Below are 27,767 nucleotides of genomic sequence, written 5' to 3' on the forward strand. Positions count from 1 at the left end.
AATGCTACGTCACTCAAATGTACGGGTAACGGGTATACAATAGCAAGCCAGTAAAATGGTTCGAGCATAATGTCAGGCTATAGGTGATAAAGCTCACCGCACCAAACAGAAACCCTTTTCGTGGTGCATTGTGGGAATCGCTGTGCAATTGCGCGCTTTCTTAAGACATTTCTATGGTAAACGACTGGGCTTGAGGACTACATGTCCCATTGTGCAACGCATCATATAGTTCTAAGCACAAGAGACGCCGACAATCACGCCCCACTATGTGAGAGACGGACGCTCGGAGTAGGCGTTTGGTCTGATAGCCATATTTATTAAGGGACATTATATCTCTTGTTTTTAGATCTCTTTTCGGTCATTGGGAGGTTTCTGTGGCAACTGATACCGGAAATGAGCTCATGCAGTGGGGAAAAAAATAATGGGAGAAGCTGCGGGGAGCTGAGCTTGGAGGATCCTGTACGTGAGGCTGGTGGCGGAGCCTGGAGAAGCAGGTGTGTGGAAGTGTCTGCGGGTAGGGGAATGATAACACGGAGGCCTTAGAACTCCATAACAGATGGTTTAAGTAAATAAATGGGGTCGCATCCACTGTAATGTGATGCACTTCTTCTTATGTCCTGTTTACACATTGTACAGTGCTATGGAATATAATAGCGCTATATAAGTTATTATAGGAATAGGTGACCATATCTGCTAAAAGAGCAGTGTTAGTGAACTCTGATTAAAGTAGAGCGATCTGCTCAAACTCTTCATTGATTTGTACGAATAAGTAAATGTCAGTTAACAGATATTGCTTTAATAAGAGCAGTCATATCACAAATACAGCGCTGTTTCCATGGTGATTGCTCCACATTTGGAACCTTGCGTAAATAATTGTACGCTATAAATATGACCAACAGTCGGCTATCGGTTTGGTCCGTTAGGGTATTTGACACGGGGTGGGCCGTTATATATTTAAGTTGGTGGTCACATGAAAATAGTAAGAGCTTTATCTGTTGTAGGGGGTTTGAATTAGTTTTCATGGCTCATCATCCTTGTTTAGCTTGTTATTCTCCAACCGGTGGCCCGCTAGCTGAACGTGGTCCTAGTTATTTACATGGATCTTGCCAAAGACCCTTAACTTCTGCTCTATAACACCATTAATGATTAATGATGTTAAAAGGGGTATCTGGATTCACTTGGGCGTGTATGGGTGTATTTCACATAATCCCATCATTTTAGTTTTATAAAATTACACAAATCATGGTATACACTCTAATAATCTAATTACAGGCACTCTTTCTGTTTCTTCTTCCATCCATAAATAATTGGCGGAAACAGGATGATTAACGTATCTGAACTGGGATTTCCAGCTCTTAATGTTAGCACACGAGGTGTCTCCCAAAGGGATTTGGAGGAAATGTGTGTTTAGAGAAAACGAGTGACTTGACTGCTTCGCTGAAGCGTTCTTGTATTTTGAGGTTTGGTTCCACCTCGGTTTTATAGGACACTAAAAAGAGGTGGCTCTCCAAAGCACATGAAAGTAAAGATGGATAAAAGAGTCTTTAAAGAAGAGCAGAATAAACGCAAGGATTAGGATTCAATCCATGATATAGAAAAAAAAACAGTGAGTTTGACATAATTTGCTCTTGTGATCTCTCTCTAAATCAGTGACCTCACTGGACATTATTAGGAGCTCAAAGGAAGCTAATAGCTTTGTGGCTTGGAGTTCTTTTATTACATAGACCAGTTAATATATCATTTGTTACATCGGTCACTCGATAAACATACAGAAGCAAAGGGGAATTCAATGTCGTTCTTGTATTGAACTCCAAGCAGCAGGGCCAGGTTAGGACGCTTCAAGCAGGAGATCGTTTGGACCTTATCTGGCCGGACGGTTGATTAGCCATAGACTGCGAGATGCAATTGCTCAAGAAAATATTCATAAAGTTGTGGTTTTATACAGTTATTGTTTCATATTTAGGACTTTATTTTTAACTGCTTGTCGTCGTTTTTGGTACAACTAAACTTGGAAGAAGGCTGTGTGCCGTTTTATTGTCAGGACTGATCGTTAATTTTAAAATTTCATTGTTGTTTCCTCTCTGCTGCTGATCATTAGGGTGAAAAAGTGTGGAAAGTTAGCAGGCACCCATATGCTGCTAACTTGAAAGGCCTTCCGCTTGCAGCATCCCACCACGGCGGCACACGTGAAGCCCACTGTGTGCAGAGTCATCGTCTATTTGCAGAGAGAGATGTCCGGAGACACTTGCCTGACAGCCATGTGCCCAGCTTCGGGTGCCAAGCCGAAAACATACAGCTTTAAAGGGGGCTGTCTGGGGAACAAGTATGTGCGGCTCAATGTTGGAGGTTCCTTGTACTACACCACGGTTCAGGTTCTCACAAGGCATGACACCATGTTGAAAGCCATGTTTAGCGGCCGTATGGAGGTCCTCACTGACAAAGAAGGTGAGATAATTACACCCTTGTTGTTCTAGTAATGTTACTGGCTGTACTTTTCCTGACAAGCAATGTATTTTTAAGAGCTTGACATTGGGAAGGATGGTACAGGCGGACATGCGTATGTATTAAGGTAAGAGGTCTTCTGAGAAGCCATTAACCTCTATGGTCTACGGATAGACCGCACTGTAACTGCTTTCAGGAATCAGGCCTGAGCCAGAATTATAATCAATGCCTTTTCCTGTTTTTGAAACAGTTTGATATCCTTACACTTTTGTTGTTCGAGGGCCGGTTTTCTGTATGTGTCCATGCAGTTATTTGTGCCGGGAACATTTTGAAACTGGTTTTTGTTTTCATAGAGCTGCCTTTGATCTATATCTTAATCCAGTGTCTGTGTTTAAAATGTACAGTACCAGCCAGTGACACGCATAACCAGTAAGCCTTTCATTTATGGGCCACCCGGAAACCTCGGGGCCACGGCTTTAAGCTACCGGTGCTCTCCAACTTTGCTTTTTCCTGAATTCTGTACTCCAGCGCTGATTATAATCGGTCTATACCGAGCAATTATAAAGAAGAAAAGACACATTTTCCTGAATAGTTGGTATGTGCCTGTCGGAAAGCACAGTCCTTATCCTAACATAAACATGGTGAGAGTCGCTCGTCCATGTAATCCCACCGCAGGAAACAATGACTAAATCCTCCGTATGGAACAAAGTTATGGTTCAGCTGAAAACCGTCTCTTGTATTCTTCTACCGTCCTGCTCTCTTGCTGAATAACGTAGATGTTTGTACGGTGAGCTGGTCAGGTACGGTGCAGAAGTGCAAAGTGATTAGAGCCTTGAATGTGTCTGCGCTTAACATGTTAATTGCTTGTTACTGGAAAGGAACAATTTAGGACATTCCTTCTACATGACTGCATGTTTTCCCACGAGTTCCACATTTTACCAACGGTAACTTATTTTACTATTTCAGTACTCATCTAATCAATTGTGTCTTATTAAGGAGTTTAGTTGGTTAAAAAAATTAACACCTTTTTCTCCTGATAATCCTGAAAACCACTTCTATAATTATAATATAATTAATATATATTATATTATATTATATTAGTGTATGCACATTCAGGAGAAATGCTTTGCTTTTTGTTTGTATTAGCGGTGAATCGGATTTTCCTAGCCGTCCTTTAGCAGGTTTTCGTATCGTGTAGCAGTTCCCGGATACTGGTTCTGACCAAGTCCTCATCTCGGCTGCACATTTCAAGGACCGCTTTACTCTGACTTTAGAATAAGCTATTACGTAGAAACAGTACTTTTGAACCAAGTGTTGTTTTCATGCAGCCGTGGCACTAAATAAATTGGCGTTTGTTAATCCTAATCCTTGGTCGTGTTGAATGCTATCCGCTTCTATGGCAATGGTCCGCAACACTTTTCACCGTCGGCCTGTGAGTAATGGGAGTGGTAGTCCAATGCATGCTGGCTGACCTTGCTGCAGAGCGTTGTGCAGATGTTAAGGAATGAACACAGTGCTCATTCATAGATCTTTGGATCTTAGTATAACTGCAGAACCAATAGTCAAAATGACGTAGTGATTTGGTTGATATTCTTTGACACGGTATGACGTGGCAGCTTGGGAACAGAAATGAAACCATTTACGATGCTTATTGTAGGATCATTTTTCAAGTGCTCCACTTTTTCTACAGGTTGGATTCTAATTGACCGATGCGGTAAACACTTCGGGACCATATTGAACTACCTTAGAGATGACGCTATTGCACTCCCAAAGAACAGACATGAGATCAAGGAGCTAATGGCAGAAGCCAAATATTACCTCATTCAGGGCTTGGTAGACCGGTGCCAGACAGCGTTACAGGTGAGGATTAGCCCACAATACACATTCCAAAGGCGTGTGACACGTGGTGATCTCATCATGCAGGGGCTCAGCTCATCAGTGCTTTCATCAAAGCTGAACAATTAAAGACTCACAAAGGCAACATTGTTTGAAATACATCAGGCTGAATACGAGTATAAGCATTTGCTTCCATAATATGCAAATTTATTTAAAGTCGCTGTCCTCACTAGTAAAGACGCATGATAATAAATATATATTAATTAAAGGAGCACTTAACCTTAGTTTCATGCTCAATGTCTATGGTGCATTTTGCATGGGCTTCAGTGCATTATACTGCATGCAAATTATAACCGGTATGGTTTAGGTATTAGAATAGAAAATAAGACTAGTTATCTCGCATGTAGGAATGTTTAGGCTTGCATAGCGCTTGTTCCTCCCATCTTTTTGTTTTATTGTTGCTTTGTTATTCAAGTAACATAGTTTAAAGTGCACTAAAATGAACTGTTTCCATTTAACTTAAAAAAAAATAATATATATATATATATATATATATCTTATATAAAACAATATATTTTGTGGATTTTTTTCCAGGATAAGAATGATTCATATGAAGCTGTCTGTAACATACCTATTATTACATCACCTAAAGAAGAAGAAAAACTGATTGAGTCATCTGCCAAGGTTGTCACTCAGTTGTCACTCAGTATGGGAAATTACATTGATTGTAGACCTGTGCAAATAGAACAAAATGATTTGGACAAGTTTTGGTCCATTCATTTTTGGACAAACTAATTTCCTGCCCTTTCAGTTCAGAAGAAAATTTGAGTGTATTTGACATTCGAAAACAAAGTTTGTTGTCCCTCAGCCTCATTAACTCTTTCATTGTCACACACTTTCATTCACACTCTCTGAATGTCTCCCTACCTTCCCCGCCATCAGCTTCTGTGTCCCTGTCTCCTTGACGCACAGCTCCCCTTCTTGTTCTTCTGTCTTCTTCCTTTGCCCGCTTCTCAGTACACATGGCCTTCATGGAGAGGCCATGTCCACAGAGAAGCGGACGAAGAAAGAAGACTGAAGAACAAGAAGGGGGGCTGCGCATCAAGGACACAGGGACACACAAACAAAAATTCTGAGCCCTTTGTTTAGTTTTCGTTTGTTATGTTGGGGTCCCTTCTCGTTTTTGAAATGGCAAATTTTGGTAAAATCCCCATTTTGTACAAATCGGAATGCACAAGTCTAATTTGTTGGGCGTGGACTGGGTTTTCAGGGTGTTTGCTGGCCAGCGAGAGTTAACATTTAAACTGTGTGATGCTGTTGTGTATGATATGGGGCCAGTGCAGCCTGTCTTCTAGATGTGATATTAGGGAGATGAGATGTTCTACGAACTCACATCTTTAAATAAAAGCTAATCCCTGCCAATAAACCCATTTTTAAAAAAAATTCTTCTGTGTAAACTGTTCAAGTATATGTTTTTTGGACTATAGGCCCAAAAATCAAGTCTGTACTATACAATAAAATAATTATTACTTAAATATGCAAAATCTGTAGCAGCTCCCTGGGCTCGTCTATTGAGCTCTGCAGGGTCCATAGAAGCTTGAATCATGCCAAATTGAATGTTAGAGGGTCTGCTGGGTTCAACTGCCAAATTCCTACTGGGATTAATGGGAAACCAGTTTTCAGATAGTTTAATGGCTGCCTAATTTAGCCATGCGGGATTTGTAATTTTGTGGTCTGTATAAACCCTATGATTATTCTGGGATTTGCAAAGTTGTGTCATCACAATATCAGATACTGTAACAGTCCAATCTGTATAAAGTTTAGACCTACTGATATTGGTGTTGCATTAGTTGTTTGAGGCCACTATATAATCCCAATCTCATCTTTTTATGTTTCTCTCCAGCCTGTGGTCAAACTGCTGTACAACAGAAGCAATAACAAGTACTCTTACACAAGGTGGGTTATTCATAGACTGTGGAAAATCCATAATGTTTATTCATGTGTGTAAACCTGGATGTTTGAGACTGGAACTAAATGTACAGGTCACAGAATTGGGTAGAAAACAAATATAAAATAATTGAGTATTTCATATATTTTTCTTCTTTTCCACTACTGTAGCAACTCTGATGACAACCTTTTGAAAAACATCGAGCTGTTTGACAAGCTCTCCCTTCGCTTCAATGGACGTGTGCTATTTATCAAGGATGTGATTGGTGATGAGATCTGCTGCTGGTCCTTTTACGGCCAGGGACGCAAGCTAGCGGAAGTATGCTGCACCTCCATTGTATATGCAACCGAGAAAAAACAGACTAAGGTACTCGATATTCTTCTGGCAACTACTTTATTTTATTAGAAGTCGTTTGTAAAGTAGATAATTGCTTTCCCAACCTGGATGTAATTAGTAACACAGATAAGTATTTGTTTTATGTTAAAACAAAGTGTTTTCTTATATGCCAGTAATTGTCTTAACCAACAATAAATCTTAAGCTTCCTATTATACTACACATGTTAACTTCACTTGGGGTTTGCAGTATTCTCTGCAAAGAGGAAAACCCAGCATTACAGAAAAGTGATATGAATGCTTTGGTGAAGCTGTATAGGAAATGAAACTGTCCCTTTAAATGTAGGGTTGTTTTAGCGAAGAAACTAAGTGTATATGAGCAACCTTCCACTGTCATTGAGGACTGGAAACTAGTCTTTATTCTAGAAAAAGCAGCCATGTCACAGGAATATTACCGTAAACTAATTTTAAAGTATTATAATAAGATTTGTTTTACACATTATTTTATGTATCCATTGTACAGCACTACGGAATATGATGGCACTATATAAAGCAATAAATATTAATGATGTATGAGTGCTAGACAGCTATTTAAAGTGATAGATTAGTTTTTATGCTGAAATTAGTTTTTCTTCATGGCTTTGCTAGGTTGAATTCCCAGAGGCGCGAATCTATGAAGAGACTCTGAATGTGTTGCTGTACGAGACCCCCCGGGTGCCTGATAACTCTCTGCTGGAAGCCACAAGCCGAACACGAAGCCAGGCATGCCACAGCGAAGACGACGAAGGTTTCGAGCTCCGGGACCGCGTGCGCCGTATTCACGTCAAACGATACAGCACGTATGATGATCGGCAGCTCGGTCATCAGTCATCTCACAGGGACTGACTCCGGTCTGGAAACGCAGCAAAGAGCCTCTCTCTGCTTAGTTTTAGCCAAAAACCTCTTTGCAGGACATAATTATCGTTTCCTTGCAATTTAATTCTTACACATGATGTAATATTATCCGCACTGCGGTTTAATGTGAAGCTTGTTTTATTTGGAAAGTGCCATGGATTCCGTTAAGCCTGTTAGATGGAGCAGGGAAAATATTTTGTTTCCTAGCGAACTCTTCTTTGAAAGCAGGATGTTCCATTTGTCCGACACCTATAAATATCTGCTACTGGCTTCTTTTCCATGAGAATCTTAAAACATCTGCTCATCATATTTTTATCATTGCTTATGATTTCATCTCAGTTACCCACAACAGTTAATAATAGTTATGGTGCAGGTTTGACTATTTAAATGCACCGCTATCTCAGATTGTAGCCATTGTTTTTTTTTTTTAAAGGCATTTGCCTGATTTTGACCCTTTTTAAAGTACCAAAACTTCAGGATTTAGTCACCTTAGCGTTTTAATGATTGTGCACATGGATTCATTGGAGAACACCAGCAGTGCCTTATTCTATAAGCAAGCACAGGTATTTACACACATTAATGACGCGCATGCAAGCAATTATAGTCTGCCATGAAAAATGGTTAGTGTCCATAGGCACGGTATGAAGCGTTGGCATGAGAAGTCTTTTAGTTCGCCGTGTATATGGGACTGCAGTAGAACAAGAGCTAGAGATAACAGAATTTCCGAGAAATAAAACCATTTTGCGTGTAATTCCGTTCTCCTTGGATACATTGCAGGTTTTGACTCTATATAGAGTTAGTTGGATGTGGAGCTACTTCTATAGCTTCGGTGAGAATTACGTTTTTTTACTAAGCTTAACTTGATAAAATATTTTTTAATGTTTTATTACTAGCTTTTTAACAGTAATACCTCTAAGCATGACATTTTGTTGCTATGTTGATGATAAAGCCAGAAGAGGTGATTTGGAAAAGACCACTGACCTCTCCTTAACCACTAGTTTAGAAGTAACATTGGTTGCTTTTTAGGGGCAGATATTTTTTTTTTTTGTATATAAAAAGTGAATCTTGACCATAAAGTTTGTTTTTAAGCTTAATGGTTAAATCTCACTTCACCTTCAGCAGAAAACCCCGAAGCACAGCTTTTAGGGGAAATATACTGTGTTTAGGGCCATATGTTTTAAATTTCCCATTGTAGCTCTCCACTCTGATATGTTATCTACTCCTACAGTACCTACAGAATAATAGTTACCTCCTTGAGTACTTCAGTTACAACTATAGAAGATCTCATACTCCAATATCAGTCTTAATTTAAAAAAATATTTTACGTTTTAATTTTTATATCTTGGATATACTTTTCCTTGTAAGACTTGATGTGCTGAGCTGTGTCAGTCCTTGTTGCTGTAGTTAAGTTTTTCGCCGGATATGTTTTTAAGAAACGTGCAGATACTCTTTGCCGCTCTGCGGTAGGTATCCGGTGAAATCATATCTCGCTATTTGGACCTTTTGGGTTTTTAAATATGAAGTCTTCCAAAAGAAATGGGTTTTGTCCATTTTGTAGTAATTACATTATCAATTTTGTTAAAACTCGGATGTAAATATCCAGCTATACTGATAAGTCCCCCGCCAGATGTTTCTTGCAGGCTCCCTTGTTTCTGCTCCCGAGTGCCCTCTATTTACGGTTTAAGATACAGCAGAAAAGGCATATTTTTATCTAGAAAATGTACAGACAGAGAGATTTACTAAGAGGTTTGTTGAGTTTCATGTTATAATATAGATTGGCTCCTACCTCATAGTACAGTTTGTTAGCTATGTTTGTTTTCTTAACATTCCTGGTGTCCAAATCGATATGCCTTTGGAGGCGAGGGGGGTTAGATGTAGGGCAGGACTGCCCCAAAAACCAGGATAATGAGGAAGCATGCATTTGAGTAGATTATATATATCGCGTAAACCTGTTTGCACTATACATTTACTAACAATTCATTTTAAACAATTCATTATCCTGATGCACTTTTTGAAAGGACTGCTTTAAAGTGGCATCAAACTTTTGGAAGTAGTCCAAGGTTACTTAAGACACAGGCAAATTCTTCAGGGAAAATAAAGTAGTGCGCTGCCATCTTCTGGGGTAGCTGCCGGGCTAGAGACAGAAACCCAAATAAATTGGCATGGGTGGTTTTCACACAGATTTGTAAAGTAAAAGGCACTCACTGTGTTACTTGACAGTTTCCACCAAATCACATTGTACAGAAATAGTTGATCATAGAAAGCAGCCTGGAACTTCTAAAGCGCCGTCGGCAAACACAGAAAGCTGTCGAAAATAACATTGGTGTCTTCGAAAGCAGACTTTTTAAAATGATTGTTTTTTCATGGGTTCTGGCTCTTTACATTTGCATGGTCACATTTTTACCATTGCCTATGATGTATTTTGAGGAATTATGCAACTCATTTCATTGCAAGATAGCATTTCATTTTCTTTTTACGTTCAATGAGAGGATATACTCAGCCATGTTTAAGACTTAGAGAACACAAACTTCTTAAACTAAGTTATTTAACCCTAAAGAAATTCTTGTAAATGTTTGACTGGAAAAAACACTAACTTTTTAATAACAATAAAGAATGTGTTTTCACGCGCGTGTCCGTCTGTTTATTCCCCAAGTTCTTTAACGGTGAACTGTAACATTGTGCATGTCATGCAGAAGTACAGCAAGTAAGTGCATGGTACATAAATAGCAATTGGATAGTAAAGACAATTTTAGTAAATGCACATAAGGGATGGTATTTACAGATTAAACGTGACATAAACCCACATAGGTGTATTCCTATTGATGATTGGTCCAGACAGCATTTGTTAGGGTGGGGAAGTAGCGAATGTCCTGAGACAGGTCAGGTAAACTAAATGCCTCCAAATTAGTTCCGGTGAAAATAAGCCAACTTTTGGGAACATGGAAATATTAAAGAGACAGACTGATGTCACCGCCACCCCCTCTGAAGAAGAATACATATTAAAATGAAGGGGAAAAAATCCCTGCCCTTACCTGACAGAAGAAAAGCTCCTGCTGCAGCAGCTCAGAGGTTTCATGCCAGGAAAGCATTCCCATTGAAGTCGGTGAGAAGGCTTGCCGCGCATGAACACTGGGATCTGGACAGATGTCCACCCACCTGCAGCTTTCGCAGAGCCAATGCTCCTCTGAAATGTCCAATTCAGCCTTATTTTCATATTTAAAGCATGTCGGAGTCCGAACGCATACTTTAGTTATTAGCTTTAGAAAACAAATCTTCTGTCTGAGCTTGTCCCCGACTGCCTCTGCTGAAAGCAAGGACTACTTGTATGCATACTTTGTGTACATGCTCGGTAGTACTCCTTTCTAGCCATCAGAGCTGATGTTTAACTAGCATCCGTACAACTGGCTGCAGCGGGAGTGCTAATGAGCATTTTACATGAAGGATCCATAGCTTCTCGAACTATATAAAAGAAATTTAAAGTAATATTGACTCTAGATTAGTCTGTCAATTATAGTCTTGTCATATTCCCTTAATATATGTATTGTAATAAATTGCTGGCGCTATATAAATACAAGATGATGATAACATCTGATCGCTGGCTTTAGGCGGTGGTCAGTCCATGAAGTAGGCAGCCTAGTGTAGCTGATCGCTACCATAAACCTACTGCATAAAAAAATGTTGGTGATTGGGGCCCGATGATCTATTGTAGCCTGGAAAAGAAGAAGCAACAGAGGTGCAAGAAGGTTAGATACTTGCGGAAATTACTTTTTTTAGCCCCATTTTTTTTAACATTATTATTCAATTTAACTCCATCTCAAGTGTGCCCCAGCAAGTTGTTGTGTACTATCAGCTATGTACATACACATATAATGATACATTTACCAAGAGGGATTGGGTCTTTAAAAAAAAAGTTACGGTTATTTATTTTTCTTAGCTTTATACTTTAAAAGCTTTTATACTATATACTATCTTAATTTGTTGCGAAAATATATCTTTCTCTATATAACGTGTAAACGGCTTATGTGGTTCCAATCTAGCTATTGCAGAACTATGAAAATTGATATAGCTTTCTCCATGAAAAAAAGTGTCCCCTTCCCTGGCACTCAGACGGTTAAGGATTTATAAACATGCAGCAGCATGTATTGGGTTTTATAGTCTTAGGAAATGTGTTAAACCAATTGATTTGGTTGGTTTTGGGTCCTCTAGTGCCATCTAGTGGCCTTGGTGTATATACAAAATAGTAATCATTACACATTCATCTACATCTATCGTGCAAGCCAGAATTCTTGTAGTAATAACGCTTACTATTATCTAATTCTTAGCAGAGGGGTTTTCCATCACTTTTTTTCTAACCATACCCATTACAATATATATGTATAAAAAAGTCACCTTCCCAATTTCTTCTATTTCTGCTATTTTGTCCCATTTAATGTTTTCAAATCATACAACTTATTTTGATATAATGACAAAGGTAACGTGAACAACTGCAAAATGCAGCTTTTAAATGATCATTTCATGAAGGTAGAGCTCAAAACCCATATCACACATTTGAAAAAGTTATCGCCTCTGTAAACCTAATAACTGGTTGTGACACCCTTGGCGGCTACAACTGCAATCAAACGTTTGCAATAACTGGCAATGAGTCTTTTACATCGCCGCGGAGGGATTCTGTCCCACTCTACTAGGCAGAATTGTTTTAAATCAGGCACACTGGAGGGATTTCGAGCATGAACTGCATTTTAAGGTCACGCCACAAAGTCAGGACTTTAACTGGGCCACTAGGAAATTAATACATTTTGTTTCATTCAGAGGTGGACTTGATTGTGTGCTTCAGATCATTGTCCTGCTGAATAACCCAACTGCGCTTGATCTACAGGTAGAAAGCAGAATTCACGGTTCCATCAATTATAGCAAGTCACACAGGTCCTAAAGAAGCCCCAAACCTTCCATCAATTCCGACTGTTGGCATGATGCTCGTATTGAGGAATGCTGAGTTAGCTTTATGCCAAATGTAATGTGACCCATGTGTTCCAAAAAGTTCCACTTTTAACACATCAGTCCACAGAATATTATCACAAAAGTCTTAGGGGTCATCAAGACATTTTTTTAGGCAAATGTGAGACAAGCCTTTTGTGGTTTTCACCTTGCAGTTCTTCCTTGGATGCCATTTTTGCAGACTCCTTTTCTTGTGGAATCGTGAGCAGTTCTTTACATGTTCCTCTGGATTATTTTGTGATCTCCTGGATGATTGGTTGATGCGCTTGTGTCAACCAATCATCCAGTGATCTCCTGGATGATTGGTTGACACTTTTTTTAAATCACTCTCGCGGAACTCACCAATACAAGCAATTGCACTTAACAATGTTGCGCTTGCATCACTACTAAAAACACGCTTAATTTTTGTCAGCACAGTCATGCATATTAAAATTATCCAACACATTGAATTGAATTCCCATGAGGCTCAGCCAGACATACTACTTCCATGATGCTGGCTGAGCGTCATGGAACGTGCAGTTTACAGTAGATAAAGCTGCAGAATTAAAGCTGTGAATTACAATTCTATTGATGTTCTGCCAGCCAGGTGTCCACCATGACTAGGCATTGTGGGAGTTGTGAAAACACCTGTCCCATCATCCGCTGTTAACTACAGTTCATATGAGGCTCAGCTAGACATACTGTTTCCACGAGGAAGCCAATGTTTTCCAATTTAACATCGCTGTTCACCTGAGGTTTGCCAAAGAGCTCCTTGACGCTCCACAACACTTCTGGGACTGTGGACTGATTAAACTAAGGTTGAATCGTTTGGGAAGAACACGCAGCACTACGTATGGCGTGAAAAGGGCACTCCATTCCAACATGAAATCATCCCAGTAGGGAAGTAAGTTGGAAGGAGCTGCATTGCTGTCTCTGGGACCGGTCAGCTTGTCATCATTGACGAAGCATTGAATTCCCAAGTTTATGAAGGTATCATGCAGAATAATGTCAGGATGATTATCAGCCACCTGAAGATCAGTAAAAGGTATGTAATGCAGCAGGACAATTGCCCTAAACACCAAAGTAAATCTACTATGGAATTGGCCAGTGGTCTCCCCTGGCCAAGTTGCGGCACCAGGATTTTAAAAGTCGGTACGAGCGACTCTATTGGTCGCCAGCAGGGTCTATCAAAGCTGCAGCGTAGTGCGTACCAAGTTAACCCTGTATTAACCCCTTCTGCAAAAAAAAACGAAAAAAATGAACACGAAGAATGTACACGAAGAGTTGGCTCAATAAATACAATAATTATTCTTGAATGAATGAAAGCAAAATTGTCACAGAAATCAGACAAATATCACTTTCAGAGATATCTATCTATCTATATCTATCTATCTATCTATCTATCTATCTATCTATCTATCTATCTATCTATCTATCTATCTATCCATCTATCTAACTTTAAATTCTGTCATTTTGCTTGTTTACTTTTATTATTCCTAAGGTTGTGTGACAAGGTGTCAAAGCCACAAACTTAACAGGTTGTTACGGGCTGAAAAGTGTGAAAAGTGGGAAAAAAGGCATTACTCAAAGCAAGATGTACAAAACAAATTAACAGAGGATGTCAGATGAAGGTAAAAGTGAAGATGTATGATGTGTTTTACCCCACGGGCTTAATTATTAACAGGAACAAACACCTTGAAGTCACGTTTTCAAAAGGAGAATCGACTCATTAACTCATTAACAATTACTTAGATCAAGCCCAGGTGAAACATCAAAAAGATCTTAAAACTCCAAAGTAAAACCGAAAACATCATTAAATAAAATTGAAATGCAAAAGAAGAAAGCGCTTTTCTATAGTGCCTAGTAAACTTATTCACCCTTTAGACTTTGCTGCATTTTGTTACTGCATAGAATTTAAATTGCTTTAATGCCATTATTTAGCATTTGATTTAATCAACACACTTAGGCGATAAGAATATTTTTACTTGTGACAAGTGTTAAACACAATTATTGGTGGCATAAGTATTCACTCAAGTGCACACTGCCCCACTATGCTTTTTTGTATAGATGATGTTTTCGATCTTTTGGGTTTATTCACTAAAAAGAGGTTAGACAGCAGAGTTTGCAGGGCAGTTGTTTCTTTTCCAACTCCTTGACTTCACTATACATTAGGAAGGTCCAGCCCCAGTGACCTTCTGCTGCAAGAAGAGCTTGGCTGGCCTGTATACTGTATAGGTAAATCAGACAGAGCTCTACAAAGGTTCCTTCTTTTGAATTGTACATTATACAAGGCCAGCTCAGCCTTCCACACAGGTGAAACTTACTGCCGTTGGCCCTTCATAATGAATATTGAGGTATGGTGAAAACCACGATTCTCCAGCAAACTTTCCTGCTATATGTCCCTTTAGTGAATAAACCCCATATTCGTTTATGCCTATTTGGTATCATCAAACCATAACCGATTTCAATATGTGTCTCTCATGATCCATTTGGCAAAATCCAAACATGATATATAAATATCTATATAACATCCTTTTTTTCTTGCAATAGCTTTCTCCAGACCACTCTTCCACCAAGACTGGTTTCTCTTGTTGCAGATCTTTTTTGCTGCTTCAGTTACAGCTGGCCTCATGGTCGCTCCTCTGATTAATGCCCTCCCTATCTGGTTTACAGCTTCCCCTATGTATAATAATGGCTGTACCGAATTCTTTCCCTTGACTAGAATGCAAGTTCTTCTGAGCATGTGCAAGTGTACTGACGAACGCTTCCTGTTTTCAGTAGAAGTAGCTGGGGGAGGAATTAAAAGAGACAGAAGTCTCATTTTCTAACTCAAATAACAAAATGCAATCCACTATACAATTAACATAGCGACAGGGCCTGAGTGCTTCTTTTAAGCAATCAATTCTTTTGTTTTTGTTTAAATGATTGTGTAAAATAAAATGATGGGTTATTTTGCTTGGGCCTGTGACATTTCAATTGTAGGTTCTAACCCTATAATATATGTAAAGGACTATGTGTGTAAATATTTATGTGACGCACTGTATATCATCCCATTTCACCAAAATAGGATTCATTTTTCTATACAAAATATTAGGTTTGGGATTTATACAAAGGCACAAATAAAGCATGATATTTTATTAGCTTTATTGTATTGGAATAAACTATTAACACAATGGGTACTATCACTTTCTTCTTCCTAATACAGAATGGATTGAGCATCATATTGAATAATGGTACCTAGTTGTCTCTGTATTTCAATGGCCTGGCAGCTGCCAATAAAAACATACAAATAGATAATTAATTTTCATGCAATTCCACAAGGATAATATAGCCAAACGCAGCACTAAAAGCGAGGATTGGCTTAGTAAAAGCTTGCGGTGAGGTCCCTCTTTACCCAATATTTTGTCACTTGTAATTTTGTAATATCCTTTGAATGTATGTATTGTAAGAAGCGCTGCGTAAATTGTTGGCGGTAAATAAATAAAAGCTTATAATAATACTGACAAGCTAGAGATCGTTTTCATCTTCTTTATCAGCAAAATAGAAGCTTTCACACACGGCAAAGCACAAAACACCTAGTACTATTATCGAACAAACATGTTCAATATGCAGTATATTGATCATTTCATTGGTGTTTAATGTGCTATTTTCCCTATAATTGTGCAAATATCCACTATTGATTTTTTTTTCCCAAAGGTTAAAGATGCTAGCAATTCCCAATGAAACACTTTGGAAATCTTGATACTACGTTAACCATTCAATACACAATGTTGTGAAATTATTAAAGGCAAATCATTATTTCAATGACCTGCTTACACTACAGACAACTTCCAAGGCGTTCAAAAGAAGATACATTAATTAATTATTTATATTAAAAAAGTCAATAACGACACAAGTCCCCAGACAAAAGAATTGTGGAAATGTAAATGAATGACAACATACATGCAGAGGAACTCTTTCTTCCATCACATACTCCCCAACACCCCAATCCACCCATAGTAAACACCTTTGCGCACCGCTTTGTGGCTGTATAAAAAAATGACACTGTACCCCCCGCGTACCCAAGATCATGGAATCGTAGAAAGTAAGAAACTATTTTATTTTGGTTATTTGTAAAGAAAATGATTGTGCCATGCTGCAAAAGTTAATTGAATGGCAAACCCACTGTGACCTCCACTAGTCCCACAAGTGTTTACAATCTATAATGACCCTGTGCAAGTCTCACATCATGAAACACATACACACAGCACAGAGAACGTACTTTTTTTAAAATATAACTAACACTTGAGCCAGCTGCAAGCGTAAATTGCCTGTTCCAAGGTCGCAACAGAATTATCTCTTGACGGATATGCATTACTCCCTTTGACATGGCCTGTAAAATCATAAGCTGCTCTGAAAAGAAAATATTCTTATGTATTTTTTAATAGTTTTAGTTATCACTAATGCTTTTGCTGATTTGAAATGAAAATTCATTTGGAATTTAAAAAATGATCTAATGCTTTGTCCTTGGATATTACAATTTTGTTCCTTGGAGGTTACAATTTTATCTATTCTCTCTATTAGTAGGTTTACATAAAAAGTTAATTGTGAGTGTGGTGCCACAAAAAAATAGAGAAACAATTATTTAAAATATTGAAAATACCGAACACACAGTATATTTTAGCGTGCATGTTACCAATGCCGTGACATAAGATGGTTCTGTAGGAAGGAACCGAGAAGGTCTCATCCTCAAAAGCATGATTCACAAATCAATCTGGCCTAGGGAGCCAGATCCAGGGGCAGTAGTTCCTCTGCTGCAAAAAACATTGAGGAGATCACCTTCTAGGCTCCTTGGTGTGCCATTTCTCAAGGGAGATCACTGATCTCCCCAGCTGGCCAATTTATAGTACAGAGGACTGTGCTCAGCAGTGAGGATGGTGACCACCAAGGTGGAGCTGCCATGGGAATAACCCAAGGTAAAGCCATTACTACACAAGAACATGGTCAATTGAATTTCACTGTTTTTTACCACTGCAACAACTTTAATGTTTCTTTCAAATATGTGGGCATCTAGGGTTGTACGGCTACATACCAGGGCCCTGACATAGCAGCGGATGTTTTCCAGAACAAAACAAAGTGATATCCTGCAGGCACCCTGGAGCAGGCATGAGACGAAAGTGCAGGATGCTGCAGGCTGGGAGTAGGGAAGATAAGCAGAGTAACAGCTGAAACATAGCAAGCACGGGGGACAGAACAAGGAACAGGGAGACCGAGCAAGAAACGTAGCCAGACAAGACATACATGTACAGGACACAACAAAGGACAGGGAACAAGGCAAGAAACACAGGGGATGGAGAGAGGAGCCGGGATAGTCAGACGCTTCTCCTTTAAGCAAGGATAGGATATCTTAACTGGGACATGGGGAGAGGAGAGAGGAACAGAGATCCTCAGATGATTCAGGGAAAAGAGGGCAAAGGCACATAAGAGACAGAAAAACGTGAATACAGGAACTAGCCTAGGACTATGTTATAACAATTGGAGATTCCATCACATCTTATGGCCATAGTATGCTTAGCCCACCACTACGCCAAAGTACTCCAATATTCGGTGGGTCCTAGCGCTAAACCCTGCCTACTGAATTATTAATAAGTTGAAACTTAACATTAAATATATACACAGAACAGAGATGGACATACCTTTAGACTGCTAACTGAGACAAACAGTCTGAAGCTGAAGCTAAGAGCAGGACTGAAACTCTAGAATCAGAAGTTCAGGACAGAGCATAAGGAAATCAAGGAATGGATTACAGCCAAGGGGGAACTGTAGCGAGACAGGGGAACTGTAGCAAGACAGGGGAACTAGAGAGAAGCAGCTCCGCAGCCTGAATGGGACCTGACAGCTTGCTTTCCTTGTATAGAGGAAATTTGCCTTGCGTTTTGGTTCTGGACTGCCCTTGTGGGCATGATCAGACTCATATGTCGATGGAGATTTTTTATCTGTAATGGCACATGTAAGCTAAAAGTTTGAGAGTCTTCTGGGTAGGAACACAACGTCTGTTCTCAGTTGAGTTGTTTTCAGGGAAAAATCTCCATAGGTACACTGGGAGTGCCAGAGAGCTACACGTAGCTGGCAAGACATCTGTCATATAAGAACATTTGATATTAATGGTTTCTACTGCATAGACAAATCAATAATTTGTGATTCGTAGCCTCTATGAACTTTCAGTTTTTTTTCTATTTCAATGACAGTACTGCACATTACAACCACTGGGGCTTTTAATACAAAATAAATAAGTTGTAAGCTGTAACAGATAAATGAGCTGTAATTCATTATTCGATTTTTCTCTAAGGTTGTTAACTGACCACTTGAGAAGTATGATCATCTTTACAATTTACAGTTTACCAAGTCTCAGAAAATGGAAGTAAAGTAAACACTGTAAAAAGTAATAAACTGCAAACATTACATTTTTTTCCACCAGTAGCATTCCATCTCTGTCTGGTGAAACCTAATAACTGAAACTATCCAAACAGATCTCTAATAAAAACTGGCACAGTAATAAAAAGTTTTAGAAAGCCTGGAGGCTTGGTGATTTATTATACCCACTTAACACGGCTCTTATTCAATATTCAGCTAAAAGAAATCCCAAAGCATTGGATTGTGATGATTTTTATTCCAATAAGGTTATTTAATATAAAGAAAATAAGTTTGAAAAGGAAAGCATATTGTAATATGAACTGAACTGAGGTCCTACCATGACTGTAAAGGTGGTCCTTGGAGATGTGTGTGATAAGATAAGTGTGTGACGGAACAAAACATATAGTCATTTAGAGGATGGCAAAGGGAGTTGTACATGATTTACTTGCATAACCTTTCCTACCGGACAGCAGTATCGCCTGGACACTTACTCCTTTTTTGATGAAGAAGAATCCATGTAAACAATGCTTGCCTACAAATCAAATGCTGGCTCCCCTTTAAAATAAACCTTATTTATATCCATGCATAAGATCAAGGTTATGGCATAAGTGAAGATGCAGGTGTTGTGTTTAAATATACTTAAGATAAACTTTAAGACCAATTGACGTTTTATTGGACTCATATCATTAGTTATGATTATTATGATCATTATTGTTTAGTTTTGTTAATTGTGCAAGTATTGCTTTTATATACACTTTTCTGTAAGTTTCCATTTCTATTGATACTTCTGTTATTATTAATGATGCTAAAGATGATAGTTTATTAACAAAGTTTTCATACGTTCCATGTGTGGTCATCTAATCTGTCCTTGGCATTGTCAGCAAGGTTATTGAAACATATGCTCAACTATATCAAGACATGTTTTTTGATGGCTCAACGGAAGAAGTACAAATAAGTAAGCAAATGCTTTTTCTTTTTTTCAACATTTTTATTATATTTTCAATAACGCAAGCAATAAATACAGGAGTTCTTTCATCATAGTAACAATAGTATGGAATGTCTGCAACATACCACTATTATTGTTGTAAACAAGTGTTATACAATAAAAGTGCATACGATTAATACATTTCAGTGAAGTACATCCTCTTTTCGTCATTGTTAAATATGTTGTTCTGTTAACCTTTTTCAAATGTGTAAAGGACTTTCTAAATAACTGCCTTCTTTTTATATATATTTCCAACCACTAGTTTTAACTCCTCTTGGTGAAGTCATACACTGAGTTAAAATGCACTGAAGCTCCTTATTCTCCACTGTTTAATGTATGAAACTGTTTGCGATTTCCTATTGAAGAACAGCTAACATCTGGCCGCAGCGTTTTTTTCACAAAAAAAAACGCCGTGTGGCCAGTGGCGACTCTAGAAACAATATATAGGGGGGGCACACAAGATACCACAGTCAAACTGGGGGGGCATTAATAATTTCCACCATTAAATCATACCACTGAAAAAACACACACATTATATATATATATATATTGCCAAAAAGTAATGTGCTATGGAATGATACTTTTGTTATTGGACAATACAATACTTGATCATTCAACATGGGAAGCCTGAAGCCACAATTTAGTACGACTAATCCTTGAAATCCTTTAAACAACACAATACCTTAACTTTTGCACTAAATGATTTGCATGTATAGATCAATTGAAATTCACTTGTGATCTCAGCACTGAAGGTATATATCAAATAAACAGAATCAGACATACAAATCCTGTATTTGCAGGTATACAATAATAATATATGAAACGTAGCATCGCAGGTATAGATCAAATAAATACATGGAAACAGCATTTCAGGTATTAATCAACTGAACAAGACATACAAACCCTGTATTTGCAGGTATACATAAATAATGTATGTATGGAAACATAGCATAGCAGATATGGATCTACAGAAGAACACACAAACCCAGCTTTGCAGGTATAGATCAATTGGAATTCACATAAAAACACAGCATTAATGGTATATTTAAAACCCCCTAAATTACAGGCATAGATCACAGGTTGCACACCCAGATAACACACATACGATTTGCCATCTTTGTCCCATATACACCCTGCCTGTGCCATCTTGGTCCCCAAGGCTCAAACATCCTGCAAGTGCCATCTTTGCCCTTCCACAATTATACATCTATGATACGCACAATCACATTAACTCATGCTCTCCCTCATTCAGACAAATCATCCACATATTAACGCATGCTCTCCCTCATTCAGACAATTCATCCACATATTAACTCATGCTCTCCCTTATTCAGACAATTCATCCACATATTAACTCATGCTCTCCCTCATTCAGACAATTCATCCACATATTAACTCATGCTCTCCCTCACTCAGACAATTCATCCATTTTAAGAAACTACACCCCTTGGAGCTTCAAATGACGGGCTACATGTATTTCTAGGACAAAAGTTGAGTGCACAAATAATGATGGAATATGTCGCTTTGGCTAGAAAATATGTTTTTTCTAACCATAGCGACATGTTCATTTGTGTCTTGCGCACTCCAGGTTTGTACTAGAAACACATGCAGCCCCTCATTTGATGGGATGTCTTTTTGCAAATGTGTACTTTTTGTGCCATAATTTAACTTCCTACGTGAGCAGTAATGCCACGTCAAGGCTTCAACCCTAATTACTGACCATTCACACGCCTTTCATATCTCCATTCACTCGCAGAAGCACACACCATACTTTAAATACATTCACTCACAGAAGCACACACCATTCTTTCCCCTTACAATCCCAAAGAAATGATGGTAAAGGGAGAAAAAAAATCACTTTTACAGCAAAAATAAGTTTTGCAGTAAAAATGCAAGGCGCTCCAGCGATGAGATGGTTACTCACGTACCGCACAGGCTAAATGGCTGATTTAAATAATATTTGCAGTTCATCAGGATTTCAAAAATTGCCTCCCTCTACCGTTGGCTAAATTTAACCCCATGATCAAAGGGATCATAGGATTAAAAATTAGTATCGGCCATTTTTAAAAAGGGAATGTGACTTTTTATAGCTATATGATCGCTGTGGTAACATTGGCTACCACAGTGATCATTTAGCTAGAATACTTAAACTTTTTTTTTTTTTTTTTAAGTTAAACTACTTTATGTTTAAATAATTTAATTTGGGGGTCTCTAGGCAATTTTGATCTTTTTATCTGCCTTTAGAGACCCCCAAATCATTTTTTTTACATTTTTATTTTTTTAACTTAATATTTTTTATTATTTTTTTTACAATCTATATACTGTTGGAAAGGCGAGGCGATTACCTTTCCAACGGTATATGTTGGGGGTATGTAGCTGCTTAGATGCCTGAGATACAGGCATCTAAGCAGCATGCCCCCATCCCTCTTTAACTGACAATTGTCAGTTGTTAATAAAGTTGCGCGGTGACATCATCGCGTCATTGCGCGAGACGTCACCGGCAGATCGGGTGGCCCCGGTGATGCCCTTCAGTTTGAGGGGCAGATCGCCGGGGTAGGTGGTGATGGAGGTCCACAGACCTCCATCAAGGTAAGGTAGTGCTAGTGACGGCATGGTGCCGTCGTTAGCACCTGACTGGGACTGCTAGCGGCGGCACCATGCCGTCGTTAGCAGTCAAGGGGTTACAAATTCGGCGGGGGGGGGCAACAGGGGGGGCAAGGAATAACCTAGGGGGGGCAATTGCCCCCCCTTGCCCCCCTGTAGCGACGCCACTGCGTGTGGCTGAATTGGCGTTTTTATGGGCGTTTTTAGCAAAAAAAAACCAAGTGGAAACCTAGCCTAAGTAATGCCATGCATTAGCAGAGTATGAGCATGTCTTATGTACTTTCAAGACAATAAAAAACTTAACAAATTTAATGCACCAAAGAAAGAAAAAAAAACACCCAACAAATGCATAGAGGAGTTTAAAGAGTATAATGTGAACAAATTAATAATTTCAATATAGTATAAAATTTATTAAGTTTGTACCAGCATTCAAAGGATTATATTTTAAAACATATTTAATTGCTGTGTTTGTTCCAGTATGTTTTTTGAGATATTTGTGGTTTTCCTGCCAAAACTCAATGTTTTTAAATTAAACTTCTTGCCTAAACCTATTGGTTTCTATTGTTCTTTGCAGAAGTTATTTTTCTTTTTAGAAATTAAAGTGAATCCATAATATGCACTTTAATGCACATGATAGATATACTTTCATTTAATCTTCAAGTTGAAACCCCTTTTCAAAAGACAGGTATTTTTTTTACCTTATATTCTGGATAATGTCATTAATGACAACATGCATAACTTCACAACACAATGTTCTTTAAGATTAAGGCTTTCTAATGAGTGTTGCATTTGTCATTATTTTAGCAGCTCTTTTGTGGAATGTCAAGCAATCTATGAAATTAGTTCAATAAAGTAAAATGATGCTTTGGTTTCATGACTCATCAGTCTGTTTTACCCCAAGATGTGCCAAACTGGTATTTTTACATTAATTCCTATATGTCAAATTTGCAACTCAATATTTGGTAAAGTATCCGTCATATGCAACCCACGGAGAATAGACTTTTGGCTAAAGGATCGTTATCATCAGATCTACCAGTTAAAGGTTGCTGTTGTTAAAGAGAGCTTGGCTGTTTTTTTGGCTAATAAAACCCTATTTCCTTTCAAAATGACTACAATTTAAAACATTAAATTAATCCTACACAAAACTACACCTTTAGCCTCATTCATAGATGAATCCAGTCCATTTCCCTACAAGACATTGAAGCAGGATCTGATTTTAGATTCATACATCACAATGGGTCTGCATCTAAGTCATAACTCTAACGTATTGATCAGTAACAAAGTAAACATCAGTAACATATGAATAGTAATGTTCGCAGCTGAATCACACCTTTAGGATTGTACCTGGATAAAAATGAGCCAATATATGGCAGATGTTCTCTTTTTGTATACAAATCAACATAGTGACAAGCGTGAACTCCATCACCATCATATCGAAGAAGAAAAAAAGAAGAAAACCACCAGACAATACACATGATTGCTAAAAAGCAGTTATCATCGAAATCCCACATGCTGGGTAACAATTTGTCTTTGTGTTCAATATTTATAAAACTTCACACAAAAGCCACATGAATCTATTCATCACACAAATACAGTGAAGTAACAAAAAGGCAATTAAAGAGCCCAGCAAAATATTATTAAGTTTGGAGTCCTATCAGTGTTCCCCCCGCTGCATGTATTTAGTGAACTATCTAGGGTTGCCATATCAGCCATTTTTTTCAAGGACACACATATTTTAGCAACATGTAGAGATTAGATATATTCTTGCAGAACTGTCCAATAAGTCACCCCAGAACCATCCCAGTATTAGCCTTAGTAAAGGGTAAAGGCCAGCAAGCATGCCTTGTGTCATCCCACTGATAAAACTTCCTACATGTCTGACTATGTGAAGCTGAAACGGTCTTTCAGGCTCACTGAGCGCATCCAGAGTGGCACTAGGTCTTTAGGGTCCCCATGTGAAGGGGAACCACATCTCTCCCACATCCCTGAACTGCCCCTTAGACCAATGGGACCATTTATCAGCTGCCTAATATGATACATAATAGCAGCACCCCTGAGCCCCTCACCTTCAGAGAAGCTGCTAACCATGGATGAACATATTTCACCACGTTTGGACAAATTTGTCCCTCAACATAGTTAAAGCTCTCACAGAGTTGTCAGAGGAGGAACAGAATATAGTGAGTAATAGTATCTATTTTCTAGATGTCGCTTGTGGGACTTGTCAACTGCAAAACTGGGAAAATGAGTCCCTAGTCTTTCTCTGGAATCACACGCCCCGATCTGGGGATATGTGGTCCATTCATTCCTTCCATGACCAAAGCTAGAGGCTGTATCTTCTTGGTCATCCTCAAGAGATGGAGGTGATGGCCAAATGGCTGACCCACCTCCCCCATCAAAACAGAAGTCTTCAGCGACCGGCTCCAATGCAGCACTTCCAGTGAACAAAACCATGTAAAATCAAACATACGCAGAAAAACCACAAAAATGTGCCATGTGCAATCTGATGTGAACCTGTTGTATCCGTAATTTATGAGAACCCTTACAGCCTGACAGTAGCTATCAAGGTTATAATCCATAGGTGAATGGGCAAATTATCTCTGCCACAGGGGCAAGAACTGACATATTCTGCATTAATTAGATGACACTTGAACCTCCAGATTGCTGCACTGTGGATTATGATTTCCACTTTGGATCCAAGTAATTTAAGAAATAGGTTGTCAAAGATGGAGATAGAGGGAACACTGCATATTTTAGGAGTATAAGGGTCATCTCTACAAAACCACTTAAGTACAGCAAAAAAACAAGAATTCAGGATCCATAGAATTATTAAAGTATAAAAAACATATTTAATGCCACCGTGATACACCAGTATCCGGCAATCATTCTGAGCTCTCCAGAGAGGGATATTAGGGGTGCAAAGAGGAGTAGTGGGATTTAGGGCATAAACTAGGACACTTTGGAGGTATGCCCTTACCGGCCCTCCCCTGCCAACTGCTCCAGTTAAAATCACCCAACATTGGCCTTGCAGGTGGGAGCAAATACTTCCCCATGTATTTATTGTTTTATATAGTGCCGTCATATTCCATATACGATGGTGCTATAGAATTATTAATATAAATAATAATATATGTTATATGAATATGGTACATGTCCCAGTAGCTACAAGCATACACCTCCATCACTGAGAGGTCCCAGGCATCTGCATCCAGCCACCACCTCTCTCCGGAAGCTACTCCACACTATTTCACAACGGGTCCTTCCTTAGCCATAATGTGGTGGTTGCTATGGAGACGGTTTGGACGCGTTTAGCCTGCCTCTTTAAAGCTAGTGAGTGCGCCGCAGCCCGTGCCGGGGCGGGGCCGAGAGGACGGAGGAAAGGGGGGACACAGCCCCCCTTGATGTGACGTCACGGCGAGTTCTAGGGAATGACAGCGCCAGCAGCAGCAGCAGTAGAAGAAGCAGAAGGGGAGCATCAGGGAGGGAACAGATCATCGGTCTCAGACAGGCACTGGGGCTCGGGGTATTAACCAAGGCTGCTAAGAGCATCATCTGCCCCCCTAGCATCAGCATCTCACTGAAGGCACCATGAGCTGCTCAGATGATAGTACCAAGGAGAAGCTTCTATGGAACGTCAAGAAGGAGGTAAGGACCTCATACACATGGGCTACATGCATATGTATACAGAGGGAGCTAGAAGGCTGCAGAGGGAGACACCTAGCTTTAGTAGAGTTCATTGATTACACTGATGCACACTGATCTGATGTACAGATAGTGTATACTGTCGGTGTACAAGCCGTTATTGTGTTAATATGTAGATTGGAGCTCTGGTTTGGTATTAATGTACACTTAAATATTCAGTGTTTGAAAGGTAGCTGTAAGTGCTCGTATCATGTAGCCATATGAATTATGTCCATGGATCATGATAACATTTAGCAATGTGTACACATTCATTCTGCATTGGTGATGACGTCAAGCATAGACAAACGGTCATCACCAAACAAAGCCACACTGGGAGACAGGAACACCTTATGATGCTGATTTATAATTGCAGAGTAAATGTCCAGAGAACTGATTGAGGAGATCTATGTATATTTACATATAATGTACTCCGTCTCATTGTGGCCATATGTTTAGTTACAATTTATCAAGCTGTTTTTTTTGTCATAATAAACTGCTCAAAACCTAAACATGAAGAATACAGACTGTCAGATCTGAAAGGATGTTGGTGGAACTTTTGCAGATCTCCCACATTTTCATCCTTAATCTAGATGATTGTCCAAAATAATACTGTAGGGGACAGGATATCTACTACTCTTCATTCAACTAAAAACCCTACAATCCACCTGTGTTCAAGCAAATGCACACTTGTTGATGTATGACACTTGTTAGACAATAATACCCCCTTACTCATTGATGCAGATTCATAGCTCTTCCTTGTTAATATGTATTTGATTTATCCAGAATAAAAACCTTACGACGACCAAATTGGGAGCTGTTATTAAATTGCAACTACCATGAGCCTGAAATAATAATAATAATAATAATAATAATAATAATAATTCCAGTCAGTCTGGAGGTTGATCGTCTTTGGTTTAGACACCTTGTGCTTTATCAGAGGTACATACATGATCCAGACAGAGATGACTTGTACCCAAGGCTCCATCATAGAAACCAGTTTGTGGATAACCTGAATCTCCTTATTCCTTGTGAGTTATGGCTGCATGTGTATTAGTCAACCGGTCCATAACCAGATACTTTCTTGCGCTCAAAAATCAAATCTTGGTTTCTGGTGACTTTGAATAATAGAGATCAGTAAACCAATCTTCTGCTCAGCATCATTTTAAGATGTTCTTCAAGGCTACGTGGTCAACTGGTAACAAAATCATTCATTTTAACCATTTGAATCAAAGGGGTGTTTAATGTTATGTAAACTGGAGCCCTTGGTAGATGCAACATATTTCAGAAGAGTATATATATATATATATATATATATATATATATAATGAGAAATGGATGCATTTGTTCTTGTTGATCTACGTGGATAGATACATCCTCCTTAGACACGTTAATTGTGCTGGCATTAAATCCGTTGTAGTCTGTTAAATAATTTTTGATCGTATTCCTTGATGTTTCAGAAATGGGGAAGGTTAAATGGATTGTATGCATTTCTTAGGTACTTAAAACCAAAGAACTTCAATAAATGATAATGCCGAGTAACCCATGGCATTTCAGCTGATGCATATTGCATACTACAACTTTTATTACGCAGAGCCGTCATTGGGCCAGTGGTTGCCAAACGAAGCTCCAGTGCTCAGGAGCTTTCAAATACATATCTAATGTCTTACGTCTGGGGGCGGG

The 27,767-nt window shown here is 38.8% G+C and overlaps 2 protein-coding genes across 4 annotated transcripts in view; both read left to right on the forward strand.

Moving 5' to 3' along the window:
* The first annotated feature begins 413 nt into the window (after positions 1–413).
* Positions 414–7,873, forward strand: TNFAIP1 (TNF alpha induced protein 1). 2 transcript variants are annotated; one of them, XM_053457156.1, is made up of 7 exons: positions 414–494; positions 2,099–2,445; positions 4,133–4,302; positions 4,873–4,962; positions 6,182–6,234; positions 6,397–6,592; positions 7,208–7,873. In XM_053457156.1, the coding sequence occupies exons 2-7, from the start codon at positions 2,232–2,234 to the stop codon at positions 7,442–7,444; spliced, it is 960 nt and encodes a 319-aa protein (XP_053313131.1). In that variant the 5' UTR covers positions 414–494; positions 2,099–2,231; the 3' UTR covers positions 7,445–7,873. The 2 variants fall into 2 exon arrangements, with proteins under 2 accessions (XP_053313131.1, XP_053313132.1); XM_053457157.1 differs by lacking the exon at positions 414–494 and having other exon boundaries at positions 2,093–2,445.
* Positions 7,874–25,884: 18,011 nt separating this feature from the next.
* SGSM2 (small G protein signaling modulator 2) overlaps positions 25,885–27,767 on the forward strand; it is a 115,267-nt gene continuing 113,384 nt past the window's right edge. For both annotated transcript variants that reach the window (XM_053457153.1, XM_053457154.1), the window contains exon 1: positions 25,885–26,051. In XM_053457153.1, the coding sequence (XP_053313128.1) occupies positions 25,995–26,051 (57 nt within the window). In that variant the 5' untranslated portion in view covers positions 25,885–25,994. The remainder of the gene's footprint in view (positions 26,052–27,767) is intronic.

The sequence above is a fragment of the Spea bombifrons genome, chromosome 2 (assembly GCF_027358695.1).
Source record: "Spea bombifrons isolate aSpeBom1 chromosome 2, aSpeBom1.2.pri, whole genome shotgun sequence".
Taxonomy (NCBI): Eukaryota; Metazoa; Chordata; class Amphibia; order Anura; family Pelobatidae; genus Spea; species Spea bombifrons.

Coding starts and splice junctions, on each gene's coding strand:
- TNFAIP1 (XM_053457156.1), top strand. CDS start 2,232: ATGTCCGGAGACACTTGCCTGACAGCCATGTGCCCAGCTTCGGGTGCC. Junction 2,446..4,132: donor GGTCCTCACTGACAAAGAAG/GTGAGATAATTA, acceptor CTTTTTCTACAG/GTTGGATTCTAATTGACCGA. Junction 4,303..4,872: donor GGTGCCAGACAGCGTTACAG/GTGAGGATTAGC, acceptor ATTTTTTTCCAG/GATAAGAATGATTCATATGA.